At 36.4% G+C, this 13,319-nt stretch overlaps 1 protein-coding gene and 1 long non-coding RNA gene across 4 annotated transcripts in view; one reads left to right on the top strand and one right to left on the bottom strand.

The window, feature by feature from the left end:
• LOC118599634 overlaps positions 1-2,637 on the top strand; it is a 7,825-nt gene extending 5,188 nt beyond the window's left edge. Inside the window, exon 2 of the long non-coding RNA XR_004949066.1 lies at positions 229-2,637. This is a non-coding gene — a long non-coding RNA (uncharacterized LOC118599634). The remainder of the gene's footprint in view (positions 1-228) is intronic.
• A 3,122-nt stretch (positions 2,638-5,759) lies between these two features.
• LOC112142242 (zinc finger and SCAN domain-containing protein 2) lies at positions 5,760-12,802 on the bottom strand. Of its 3 annotated transcripts, XM_024265516.2 has the most exons (3): positions 12,197-12,785; positions 6,699-7,412; positions 5,760-6,446 (listed from the first exon to the last, which is right to left on the bottom strand). In XM_024265516.2, the coding sequence occupies exons 1-3, from the start codon at positions 12,339-12,341 to the stop codon at positions 6,361-6,363; spliced, it is 945 nt and encodes a 314-aa protein (XP_024121284.1). In that variant the 5' UTR covers positions 12,342-12,785; the 3' UTR covers positions 5,760-6,360. The 3 variants fall into 3 exon arrangements, with proteins under 3 accessions (XP_024121284.1, XP_024121283.1, XP_036071104.1); XM_024265515.2 differs by having other exon boundaries at positions 5,760-7,412; positions 12,197-12,783; XM_036215211.1 differs by lacking the exons at positions 5,760-6,446; positions 6,699-7,412 and adding an exon at positions 10,106-10,507 and having other exon boundaries at positions 12,197-12,802.
• Positions 12,803-13,319: the final 517 nt, after the last annotated feature.

The following is a 13,319-nucleotide window of genomic DNA, read 5'->3' as shown; positions in this document are numbered from 1 at the left end:
CTTTACAATGGCTCCTTGTGGCTACATGGGTTAGGCAGCAGTGTGAAGATTCTTGGCTAAAGATCCACAGGGCTCATTGCACCCTCTGGGAAACGAAACCAGGTTTCAAGTGCACCAGTCCTACACCCAACCAACTGAGCTTTCCAGCCTTAAGGATAAACAATAAAATAAAAGAAAAAAATTTTAAAAGTATAAACAGTTTCTTCTTTTGTCTTTTTGTCTCTGCAGTCCTCCCCCATCATCATCTGAGTGAGGAGCAGAATAACCAACAGAGGAACTTTGGAATGGAACAGGATCAACCAGAACCTCCACAGATTGAAAAGGAACTAGATGAACTAGAGCTTCCTCAGATCAAAGAGGAGCAAGTAGAGTTCTCCATCAGTCAGGATGAAGAGGAGCTTAATCTGAAGCAGGAGACTGAAACCTTGACTGAGATTCCTACTTATGAGGAAAATGAGAACAGTAAAGCAGATCTAAACAATCAGCAGAACTTTAATGTAATGGATAGGCAGGATGAAGAAGGAAACCAACATGAAGAATCAACATTAACTCCAGATGAAGAGACAGACCCACAGAACAGAGATCAGAGGAAGAGAACAGACAGAAGTCATGTCCAAAGTGTGGTCAGCTCTCATATGTCAGAAAGTCTGTGTGACTCTGATGTTAGAAAAAACCTTAAGAAGGAAACTTTGGTTAAGCAATATAAACAATCTCCAAAAGAAAATGGACTTTCCTATATACAGTTTGTTAAAAGAACAATAAGTCCACACAATTTGTCTGTCTACAGGACAGCTGTGTCTGATGAAAGACAATGGGTCTGTAAAGAATGTGGTATGGGTTTTAGTTTTTGGTCTCTCCTCAGAGTCCACATGGAAACTCACGAAAAAGAAAAGCGTTTTTCCTGTAAAGAATGCGATAAAAGTTTTAATCATAAATATCTGCTTAAAGCACACATGAGAATTCACACAGGGGAGAAGCCCTTTATCTGTAAAGAATGCAATAGAAGATTCAGTCAAAAATCTTATCTCAGAAGACATGTAAGAATCCATACAGGAGAAAAGCCTTATTTTTGTAAAGAATGTGATAGAAGATTTAGTAACACATCTAATCTCAAAACACACATGAAAATTCACGCAAGGACAGAAAAGTTGTTTTCTTGGAATGAATGAGAGGAAAACTTACCTCAAATCACCCATGAGAACAGGAGAAAAGCCTATTTTTGTGTGAACATTTTTATAAACTTTTTAGGAAAATCTACAAACTTATAGAAAAACATGTTTTCTGTCTTAAAAAATTAGGGATTTCTAGCAAAAACCTGCTGGGGTTTTACTCTAATTGACTTATGTACTTTTTGAACATTTGCCAAGGGGTTTCTGAGCCTTTAAATCAGGGGTGTCAAACCTATTTTGGTTCATGGGCCCACATTTAACCCATCTGATCTCAAGTGGGTGGTAACATAACAGTAAAATAACCTTTGTTCAACTTGTCTGTCGTTTTGTCTTTATTTCGTTTTGTTTTCTCGGTTACCTCAACCAACCTAATCACTTATTAATACAGTGTTTATTATCTTTATATCTTGATCTCTTGTACTGCCGGTCTTTCTTTTCTTTCACTCCCCCTAGTGGCAGAATTACGCATTGTGGTAATTTCTTTAAATAACCACAACTCACCACAGAAATGGGCTAGAGACTTGCTTTTTTTCTCGACATCCTTATTTTTTTTTCTCTTTATGACTGGGCCGGATTAAACTATCGTGGGCTGTATGTTTGACACCTTTGATTTAAATGGTCTCTCCATCTGGAATCGTAGAAATCAATGGATTAGAGAATCATTTTCAAGCAATTTAAATAGAAAGAAGCAGAAGTGAATTGCAAAGCAATAAGCAGTTGATGTATGTGCTAAAAACACTCCTTTTTTTGATAGTTCTAATATACTTTAATTTTCTGAGACTCATTTTTAGGTTTTTGTTACTCATATACCACAATTATCGAAAGATAAAGGATTGATCCATTACAAGCCTATGTGTAATTATTCTATACAGTAAGCCCCGCTGTTTGAATTGACCGAGAAAAAATATGGGATTCTTCAAAAATGTTTTTTTTTTATTTGTACCAATGAGTAAAAATTTGTTAAATCTTTGTCTAAAATGGGTTTTGTGCAGTTTAAATCTACAATACATTTTGTACTAGAATTGTTTGTTCATTTTTTTGTTAAATTTTGTTAAACAATTTCAAAGCAATGGTTAGTTTTTGATGTTTGGTTTTATTAGTAGATTTTTGTAGAATTGCTTTTGGTTTAAAGTTGTTTAGTTGAACATTGTGGATCTAGTTTATGCTGAGATGATTTGTGTTTTTCTTACTGACAATAGTAGAGATAATTTGCATACATCTGTGATTCTTATAATTTGTATTTGATCACTAAACATATGATTGTTTTAAACCAAAGCTGTCATTTTTATTTTGTTGTGTCATGTGAGCAAGTAGCCTTTTAGTGAGGACATTTTTTCCCCAAAAAATTATAAGAGATAAATACAAAAACAAACTGGTGTTTGTGTCTCGTGTTTGCGATTCATATTTTCTAGTTTTCAGCGTTGTGTTCAAATCTTTCCTGTAACGAATAAAGTGGGCGTGAACGTCAGAAGTTTGGAGTCTGATCTTCACTGTGGGTTTCTGCCATTTGTTAGTGGTGTTGAGGTTTCAAACCTCTGCTCCTGGACATCAATAGTATTACAGCAATACCAAGCAGCCCTCTCAACACAATTGATGTCCAGGAGCAGAGGTTTGAAACCTCAAAAGGCGAAAAGCATGAAAAATATCTCTATATTTGTACTTGAAAAGATCTTGTGAACTTGATGGGACATGTACATCACCAAACACATTTGCTGAACTATTGTGTAGACCAACGGTCGGCAACCTTTAACAGTAAAAGAGCCATTTGGGCTTGTTTTCTACTGATCTGAACCTAGATTGAGCCGCGTAGTCTTAATTTGGCGTGTAAGAAATTTGGATTTCCATTCATTACCTTCTTTTTGTTTCATCTTTTTTTTTAATAAATATGAATTATATCTATTTTTTGGCACAAACAAAAGCACACATATAAAAAGAAATGAGCATTTTTCAAAATGTGATTAAAAAAAAACATTTTTACTTTTTACCTTTAGGAGAGGGAAAATTTGCGAATAAGCTAGCTCGTTGCTTAATTACCAGCTGAACTCCAAATTAGCATGAAATTCCTCAGTAAATTAAATCAGTCAAAAATGTTAGGATGTAGCTAAAATAAAAGCTAAACTCTAAAATAGCCTAAAACTCCAGTAGATAACAAATTAGCCAAAATTTTTAGCATATTGCTAAAATATTAGCTAAAGTCCAAATTAGCTTAAATCATTTCATTAGAGGCCAAATTAGCCCAAATAAAAGCTAGCTCCTTGCTCAATTACTAGCTGAACTCCTACATAGCCTAAAATCCCTCAGTAAACTAAATTAATCAAAAATGTTAGCCTATTTCTAAAATAGAAGCTAAATTCCAAATTATACCTAAAAAACTTCAGTAGATAACCATTTAGCCAAAAAAATCTCAATGTTATTAACCAAACCCAAAATTAGCCCACAATTCTTCAGTAAACTAAATTTGTCAAAATGTTAGCCTGTTGCTAAAATAGAAACTAAACTCTGAATTAGCCTAAAAACCCCAGTAGATAACAAATTAGCCAAAAATGTTAGCATGTTGCTAAATTAAAAGCTAATCTCCAAATTTTTGAAAATTACTATTTCATTTTCTTCAGCCAAAGAGCCACCATGGAGGGATAAAGGAGCCACACGTGGCTCTGGAGCCGCAGGTTGCAGACCCCTGGTGTAGACCCTGGTAATTATTAGTTTTAAAAGAGGGGGTTGGTGATGCTGTAGTATCGCGATACCCAACGAGACAATTCAATTTGGTAAGTAGTTGAACAAACATACAAGTCGTATTTCATTTTACCGCCAGATTAAGATAGATCAGTTAACTAACAACAACAAAAAAAGATAAACAAGCTTTTACCACTTTGGAGAATTTTATTGAGGATTGTTTCAACAGGATTATGGGAAAGATGAACACAACTATTCCTGCCTCCATCCCAAACATTCTCCAATTCTTTTCTCCAGACAGTAGACTCAACAATACCCTTGAATCCATTGGTTAAAAAGTATGAAGTAAGATTATTAAAATCTTTTTTATTGTTTTTACAAGATATATCAACAGAATACAGAGACGTAACACCAAAGGACAGGACACAGTTCAACAGCATTGTAGATCAGATAAACATAAAAATAGTAGACACTTAGTTCAGATGAGTCCAATAAATAAATAAAAGTCATATTAAAAATCATAATATATATAATCACTGTGATTTGGCGCCCCTTCCAGCAGATTGCACCCTAGGCGGCTGCCAAGGTTGTCTATGCCTACGGTTGGCACTGGTCCTGTAGGTCAGGTGGGTGGGTGCCTGGAGTTGGGGAAGGTATCCCTTGGGGGACCCTGGCTTTTGCCCGGGTGGTGGATTGCTTGTCTGGGGCTGAGGGGGCTCTCTTGTGGGTGGGACTTTGTGCAAGCCCCCCTCGGACAGCAGAAGGGCTGTTCTCTGGCTGGGCTGGTACTCTCTCTATTTTCTGCCACTGGGGGCCCATATGGCAGTTCTTCCAGCCCTGGTCCAGGTGGCTGACAATGGATAGATTCCCTTGATCTGCTATCCCACACAGATGTCAGGGGGGGCCTGACTGCCATTTCGGTGGGGGCCTAAGTGTGGAAGGTAGAAAAGAGCTATAGTATATGCCATTAAACATTTACATGTATCAGCTCAACTTAGCTCAAAATTGTATGCTTCAAAAACTTATATACTTTAAACTTGTGCTCAGAAGTTTAAATACTCTGGAAGAAACTTTCATTTTTTGGCTATTTTTAGAGAAAAACTTTTTTCCACTTATAGTTAGTGGTTGGATTAAGCCATTTATTGTTAAACAACAGTCTTTACACTTTTTGATTCATAATGACAACAGAAACTTCTCAAATGATCCTGATCAAAAGTTGGCAGCAAACCTCAAGTTTCTTTATGTTCTGCCATTTTTTTTTTTGAACAGCCCATTTGAGATCTCCCCAAAGTGACTCAATAATAATGAGGTCAGGAGACTGAGACGGACACTCCAGAACCTTCACCTTATTTTGTTGGAACCAATGACAGGTGGACGTGGTTTTGTGTTTAAATTGAAAACATATAAAAAACCCTTCCGTTCTCTTTGGGGTCCAGATGACTCCAACCATATATTGATATGTAAATGACAAATGTCATATACTTGTATAGCGCTTTCTACCCTCCTTCGAGGGCCCAAAGCGCTTCACAGTCACAGACCCATTCACCCATTCAAACTCACATTCATACACTGGTGGTGGCTCTGCTGCCGAACACTGGCGCCAACCTCCCACCAGAGGCAATTCGGGGTTGAGTGTCTTGCCCAAGGAAACTTCGACACATGGGTGGGCAAGGCGGGAGTCGAACCCGCTCGCTTCCGATCGGGATTCAACCGCCCTACCACTGCACCACGGCCACCATATGTGATTCCTTCCATGACAAATGTGGACAGGATTTTATGCCTGCCATGAGCATTAGTGAAAATCAATGATAAAAAAGTGGGGTCCAGATGGCCCCACTTTTAATGTAAACAAGCCAAGGAGAGCGGTAGGGTTACCAGAAAATGCCAGTACAAAAAGCAAGAGAGATTAAGAATTAATTGTTGCATTTCAAAACTACACATTTATTTTCACAGGTAAATATTACATAATTTATTTTCTAAAAAAGTTAAATATTTTTCTCAATAATTTTACAAGGTGAAACTTATAATGTATGGTATCTTTACAGTGTTATTATAACTGGGGTTTACAGTTATTAAAAACCTAAAACAGTGTCTTAGAACATTAGAATATCATATGAAAAAAATAAAAAAGTGTTTTCAGCACATGTCAGATTTCAGAAAACTATGCTTTTTCTTTGCATTCAATATTCACTTCTGCCTCCAAACTTAATTAGCACATCAGTGCCCTGTGGTATGGCGGAATCAGGTTGTGGCTCTGTGTACATATAATAAAAGCTCAGGTTGATTTGATAGCTGGCTTCAAGCTTCTGCTGGTTCTGTGTGTTTTGAGACATTGAGATTTGACTAAAACTTGTATCATATTATTTACAAGAGGAGCATTCTTTCATGTGTGAGATCTGGTGTGATTTCAGACTAGATATACAACTAAAACTGGTATCACGTTCTTCACGAGAAAAGGTAATCTCTCCTGTATGAGTTTTAATGTGTTTTGACATTGGATATTGAACTAAAACTTCTCTCACATTCTTTCCAACAAAAAGGCTTTTCTCCTGTGAGTTTTCATGTGTCTTTTGAGACTAGATATTTGACTAAAACTTCTATCACATTCTTCACAAGAAAAAGGCTTTTCTCCTGTGTGAATTCTCATGTGTCTCTTAAGATCATATATTTGAAAAAAACATGTATTACATTCTTCACAAGCAAAAGGCTTCTCTCCTGTATGAGTTCTCATGTGTTTTTTGAGATTGTATTTACGACTAAAACTGGTACCGCATTCTTTACAAAAAAAAGTCTTCTCTCCTGTGTGGGTTTTCATGTGTGTTTTGAGATTACAGTCATGACTAAAACTTCTATTACATTCTTCACAAGAAAAAGGCTTCTCTCCTGTGTGAGTTCTCATGTGTCTTTTGAGATGAGATATTTGACTAAAACTTCTATAACATACTTTACAAGAAAAGGGCTTCTCTCCTGTATGAGTTCTCATGTGTCTTTTGAGATTAGATGCGTCACTAAAGCTGGTATCACATTCTTTACAAGGAAAGGGCTTTTCTCCCATTTGAGTTTTCATTTGAATTCTGATCTGAGAACAGTCACCAAAACTTTTACCCTTTACCATTTTTCTAACAGAGTCACACTGACTTTCTGACATGCTAGAGCCGTCCAGATATTGGACATAACTTCTGTTCTGTGGGTCTGTCTCTTCATCTGTAGTTGATGTTGATTCTTCATGTTGGCTTCCTTCTTCATTCTGACTATCAGTTGCATTAAAGATCAACTGATTGTCTAGGTCTGCTTCACTATGCTCGTTTTCCTCATAAATGGGAATCTCCGTCCAGGTATAAGTCTCCTGCTTCAGACCAAGCTGCTCTTGATCCTGACTGATGCAAAATCCTTGTAGCTCTTCTTTAATCTGTGAAGATTCTGGTTCCTCTTGCTCCTCTTTAATCAGTAGTTCTGGTTCCTTCAGTTCCTCTTTAGTCTGTGGAAGTTCTGTATTGTCCTGTTCCACTCTGAAGGTCCTCTGTTGGTTGCAGAAATTGTCCTCTTCACTCACCCAATCTTGGGGGAGGACTGCAGAGACAAAAACACAGGAAGGAGTCATTTTATACTTTTGAAGGACTTTGTGCGTTGTAAAGGACCAATAAAAATTGAAATCAACTCAATAATTAGCCCGGCAGTTTTTTTTTTTAACATATTAAAAAATCCATTCATTTATTTTCTAAATACCATTTGGGAGTCATGGGGATTCTGGAGTCTACTGTTGAGCGAAGGCTGGAAATACCCTGGACAGATCACCAGCCTGACACAAGGCCTCATAACCACTAATACACAGACATCCACACCTAAGGGACAATTCAAAAAAGGCACTTTACCTATGTAGCAAGTTTAACAGTGTGGCGGAATGCCTAGATAAAAACCACGCATGCACTAGGAGAACATGTCAACTCCACACAGAAAAGACCCAGCTCGGATTCAAGGTATCTTGTTTTGAGACAAGAATGTGGCTCAAAAACGTAATCAAAGAAACTTTTACATTTTTGAAAATATTACCCACGAATTTAATACCAACCATACTTTCTGATACACACTTCCTGTACCAGTGGTCTGCAACCCGCAGTTCCAGAGCCACACGTGACTCTTTAATCCTTCTACTTTGGCTCTCTGGTTAAAGAAAAATTAAGTTTTAAAAAACTAACAGTACTGAGCTAAAATATTTTAGGCATCACATTTTTTTGCACCGTGTACTACAGAAAATCAATTGGACGTCAGAAAGCACAACCAGAATGAAAGTGACCTGGATTATAAAATGGATTTCCTATTTTTGAACAATATTAAAGTGCAACTTATGGGTTAAGAAATACAGTTAGAGTCACAATTTGGTATATTTTATTTTTTGAGTTAGATTAATGTATTTTTGGCAGAGATCCACCATAAATGGTCAAATAAACTTTTTTTTTTTTAATCACTGCTGATATTACATTACCTGGTACTACATTGCCAGTATTAAACTGATTCTACTGCATGTGACACATGGTGTCCCATATTTTGAAAGGAAATAATGTGAACCTCTGTCAAAGGTTGTAATCTGTTTCATATTTTGAAAAAAAAAAATTCCTCCATATATTTATGTTTTATTCATGCAAAATAATTTATTTTTTATTTATCATAATGGTAGAATTGACATAAATACAATTCTGTGTCTTCTTCTTATTATTTTATTATTATTGAAGTGAGGCATTGTGGCTCCTGCTGGGTTTTGGTTCGTGAAAATTTGACCTGAGTGGTTCTGTAAGTTTTGAAGGTCGCAGACCCCTGCCCTATACCAACACACAATGCACACTGTGCAAAGAGGATGGTGACCATTGATTTTCTGTCCCCTATTCCGTTCCTTGTGAAGCTCAGCCACTCAGCCATAGTGGCTGTGTCACTTGGGGATTAGCTTTGTTGGCATTGCAATTCTTGCTCCATGTGGAGAGGGGATCCCAGAAAATTCCGTCAGGTTTTTATTTAAGTAGATGGTGAGTTATTTGAAGTAGTTAATTAAACTAAGGTATTACACATAAAAAAGAAGATTAAATACAATTTACATTTGGGACATCTCCAGTGTGAGTTTTATTCCAAACCTTTATTCATACAACATCATAATTTCCAGTATTTTTATGGAAAAAATGTGTTGTCTTCTTTGCTTAGGCAAAGATAAATGTTATACTTTTCACATTTGACTCCAGTCTGGTCCTTGTGTTGTGAAAACACAACATCTCACACAGCATCTGTGTAGGCTTCCTGTACAAGAATGGCTTTGGCTAAACCTCGACATTTCTTCCTCTCAAACTGTGATAGGAGTTTCTGGCTTTTCTCCTGTAGCCGCATCTCTGGTGCTTGTCTATGTCTTGTGCCAGGTCCCAGTTGAAAACAAGAATTTTCTTTCTTAATTTGTCTTGGCTGGATAAATGATGGTCAAATAGAATAACCAATAATCAGTTTCTTCATCACTTTCCAAATTATGGCAGCTGTCTATTGGAGACAGAATTCTACGTCATTACAGATAGAAGGGTAATGGCTAATGGGTTCATTTTGTGGTGAAACTTGTAAAGCTTGGTTGAAAAAAAAAGATCAACCAATTTTAATCGATTTAAGCTTAATAGATAAATAATCGATTCACAAAAGATATAAATTGATTTCGCACATAAAGCTAAAGTCCACTAGCTTGTTGCTAACGTTTGATAGAATTCCCTGTAGGACGGCTAATGCTAACGCTCGGTTGACCTAAATATACATTTGCTGACTAACTGAACATCTTTATTTACTCACTTTATTTGAGTGGCACTCTACTCACAGGCATGAATTTTCCAAACTCCTTTAAGGAAATATTTTTTAAAGTAACTATGTGTGGTCTGAAGCATCGATTTTTTTCGTCATATTTTCTTCTTCTTCTTGAATAAGGTGCTCTTCTATTGCGCGATTGCCACCTAGTGGCCAAATTGAAACGTCCTCCAGGAAAAGCAGAACAATGTTTACATGATCTGAACATTTTTGTTAGAACTTCTACTTTAGATAATACACTGTATGATATTAACAATCTCATTATTTTAATAATAAATGTAACAGTATGTAAACTGTATCAGATTAATACAAATATATTCAAATTATATAGTAGATTATTAATGTATTTCTAAACAAATTTGTATAAATGTGTAAACTCAAAAATGAATTGAATTAAAGAATCAAAAGAATCGAGAGAAAAAAAAATCGGAAACTAATCAATTCAGGCTTTTGTGAATCGAATTGAATTGTTTCTAGAAATTTGGTAACAAAAGGCAGACAAAACCACCATATGAGCATTTCAGGATTTATTGAAATAAGTACATTGTATCATGTTCTGATTAGCACTGGCTGTGAAAATTTATTTTCTCTTTGAAGTGTTATCAATCTCTGTATCAAAAATCCTCCTTGCTATCATGCAGATCCTTTTCCTGGAGACACGCAGACATTTCTCTTTGTTCAACAATCCACGTTCAAATCAGTTCTTCTAATTTTTGCTCACTTTCTTTGCACCTCCACTACAAAACCGTTTTTACTTTTTCTCCATCCATCTGCTTGCGCCATTTGTGCAGATTCCTCACCAGAATGTTTTTTGGCATGTGTCACCGCACGAAGTTTAATCACTAAATAAGAATAAGAAAAAAGAAAAAAATAAGTTTGCCGTGAATACATTAAAACATAAAAATCCCTGTGTTTTAAAACTGTTGCGAGTGAGATGATATGAGTGCGTGTGAGTGGAACAGCGCCAAGTTGACCAGTGAGTTGTTCACATGGCTGTTTTTCTGTTTGGTGAAGTTTTTGGCATCACAGCAGCTGATATTTATGAAGTTAAAAAAAAACACATTATTTTAAAAAAGGTCAAATTGCATTCTCTAGTGCTGAAAGCATGAGATTTGAAGACAAATATTTTGCGTTTACTTGTTCTATTTTCTATCTAGCTGTCCGCTCTCTGCCTCTTTGTGTGAAGTTTGGTATTTCCTATAACTTCTTCAATTGAGTCTTTATCATCTTCAGTGTTAAAAATCATTTTTGTGGACAGTTTCCTCCATTATCAAGTACTCTAATTGTTTAAATAAATTCAAGTCAAACGATGCGATTCATAAGTTTTAAAATAAAACTACAGCTGATCACCACTCCATTTACTAAAGATGAAAAAAAAATCAATAATGACGCTGTCCAATTGCGGAAAATGTATTTTACTATAATTAGCAAACTAGTAGAGTAAAAACATTAAATTTTGCATGCAAAAAAAAGCACCATCACAGAATGAACTTACATGAAGTTAGTCCTGCCCTGTGCCATAAAGTAACAAAAGACAAATAAGGCGATCACACGACTAGATCTGAATGGAGTACGTCTTTTGTTTATGTTAACATCTTCATCTGTGGGCGTGGCTTTCATCAGATGAATTAATTAACTGATCTGATTTAAAACAAGCTAATATCTGGTTCATTTTGAGTCATTTGGTTCATTTTGGAGCAATATTGGACGCCTCCAGTCCTCTGTATGTGATGCTACAGCAGCCAGGGCTGACACTTTAAATGTGTCTATTAACTCTGGTTATTGTATGCTAATAAATAAACAACTGACCTCCATAGACTGTATATATCACATTATATATCATGTTTTATTTGCAGTTTATGTTGATCTCCAAACACAGAGAAAAAAAACAGAACGATCGCAGCAATAACTGCCTGCTGATCTCCCATCTTCCCTTCGTTTATACTCTCTCCCATTAGCTTATGTCTCAGTTAATTATATTATTAGAAATGCTACGCTAGCCTGTTACTATTGTCCAAGATACATATAGAGCAACGCCATATTGGAAATATCAGTAAACAATGAGATACAGCTTAGCAGATGCACTAAAATGACCATAAAATGTTTAATTTTAGTAAACATTTTATAAGTAAAGAAAAACCCCAAAATAGTACTCACTCTGGGTAAAAATCACTCAGATCTTCCGGAAAAAAAAAAATTATGTTCTCCTTTATTAGCAGACAGCTATAATTTACTTGTGAACGTCATATTGTTGTTTTTCCAGCTCAGTTTGTGCAGTTGTAGCACAGCAGTAAACAGGCATCTCGCCCTATCCAATATGGCGTCCAACTTTGCGTATACAACAAGCTAGCGTAGCAACTCCAGCCTGTATAGCTCGTTGTTGCAGCCCCTCACAACGACAAGGAAAATTAGCAGTGTAATGAAAACCGGGAGCAATATTGGAGCAATCTAGACGCACAGCTTTGAACCAGACAAGGAACTCGAGGACGTGCATCCATCTGTTTATCAGCGAGTGGATGCAGTGAACATACCGATGACGTGAAGCTGAAGCTGCGGTTTCCAGGTGACATCCAGCAGTCTGCGCTGACCACAGAGCTCCTCCTCGTTCTGGACGACGGTTCCTTCATCAGCGGGAATCTGTTCACTGACAGACTCTTTCTGAGCAAATGAAGACATGGTTCCTGCAGCTGCAGAAGATCTTCAGCTCCAACAAACACCAAAGTCCTCTGAACAGCAGCAGCTCCGATCATCTGCTAGTCTCACAATCACAGCCACGTTGTCTTCGCGTACAACTCGTCATTTACGACGCCTTAGAAAATTCAGAGAGTTTCAACACGAACCAAATATTGTCCTTTCTGTCCAAAAACCGCACAGACGTCAGAACAAAACAACGCTGTCCTCCGAACACAAGCTAACGCTGCTAACGCTGCCAGGCCCTCCTTCTGTTTACTTCCTGGTCACGTGAAGAAACTTTATTCAAAAAGAAACAAACACAAAGCTTAATTCGATCCCAATATGGTCAAAAGGCTTCTGATAGTTGTAAAAATAGTTTTTAATTCAGGAAATAATAAATAAATTAAAATCTTAAGAGGAAAACACAGCTTCGGGTAAACTTTATGTAAGCTCTCATGACGTCACCACACTGTAACTAATAACAATGTTCAAATTTGACTCCAAAACGCATGTAAGACTAAGTAGATCTAATAACGTTTGTCTAAGGTATTCCTCAACTATAGTAATGTATAAATAAATCTCTTAAGTGAACCAAGAAATAACAATTGAATAAAGAAAATTTAAAAGCAAAAAGACAACTTCTAAAGGGAATTATTATGAGTACGGTTAAACATCAAAACTGTACAAAGAAAAAAACAATAATTTTATTATTGCTAAAGTGAAAAAGCTGATAGACCCTTTTCACATGACATCACAATGTGTAAAATCCCCTCCAGTTGTTGGAAACCCAGAGTTCAGTTTGGCCTCTAGGTGGCGCTCGAGCTACAGCAGTACGCTTATTTATAGAAGAAAAAGAAAGAATGAGCAAAAAATAGAACAAAAAAAAGAACAGGTCTTTAGACCAAAAATGGCTACTTTAAAAATTATTTCTTTAAAAAGAGTTTGGAAAATTCATGCATGAGTATATAAAGTTGTTCATTT

Source organism: Oryzias melastigma, linkage group LG2, assembly GCF_002922805.2.
Source record: "Oryzias melastigma strain HK-1 linkage group LG2, ASM292280v2, whole genome shotgun sequence".
Taxonomy (NCBI): Eukaryota; Metazoa; Chordata; class Actinopteri; order Beloniformes; family Adrianichthyidae; genus Oryzias; species Oryzias melastigma.
The sequence above is the reverse complement of the archived record's forward strand: the minus strand, read 5'-3'. Positions and strand labels throughout refer to the sequence as shown.

Excerpts from the sequence above, each read along its gene's own strand:
- LOC112142242 (XM_024265515.2), bottom strand. The coding sequence starts at position 12,341 with ATGTCTTCATTTGCTCAGAAAGAGTCTGTCAGTGAACAGATTCCCGCT. Across the intron at positions 7,413-12,196 it reads GCTTCAGCTTCACGTCATCG|TCCTCCCCCAAGATTGGGTG; the intron begins GTATGTTCACTG and ends TTGTCTCTGCAG.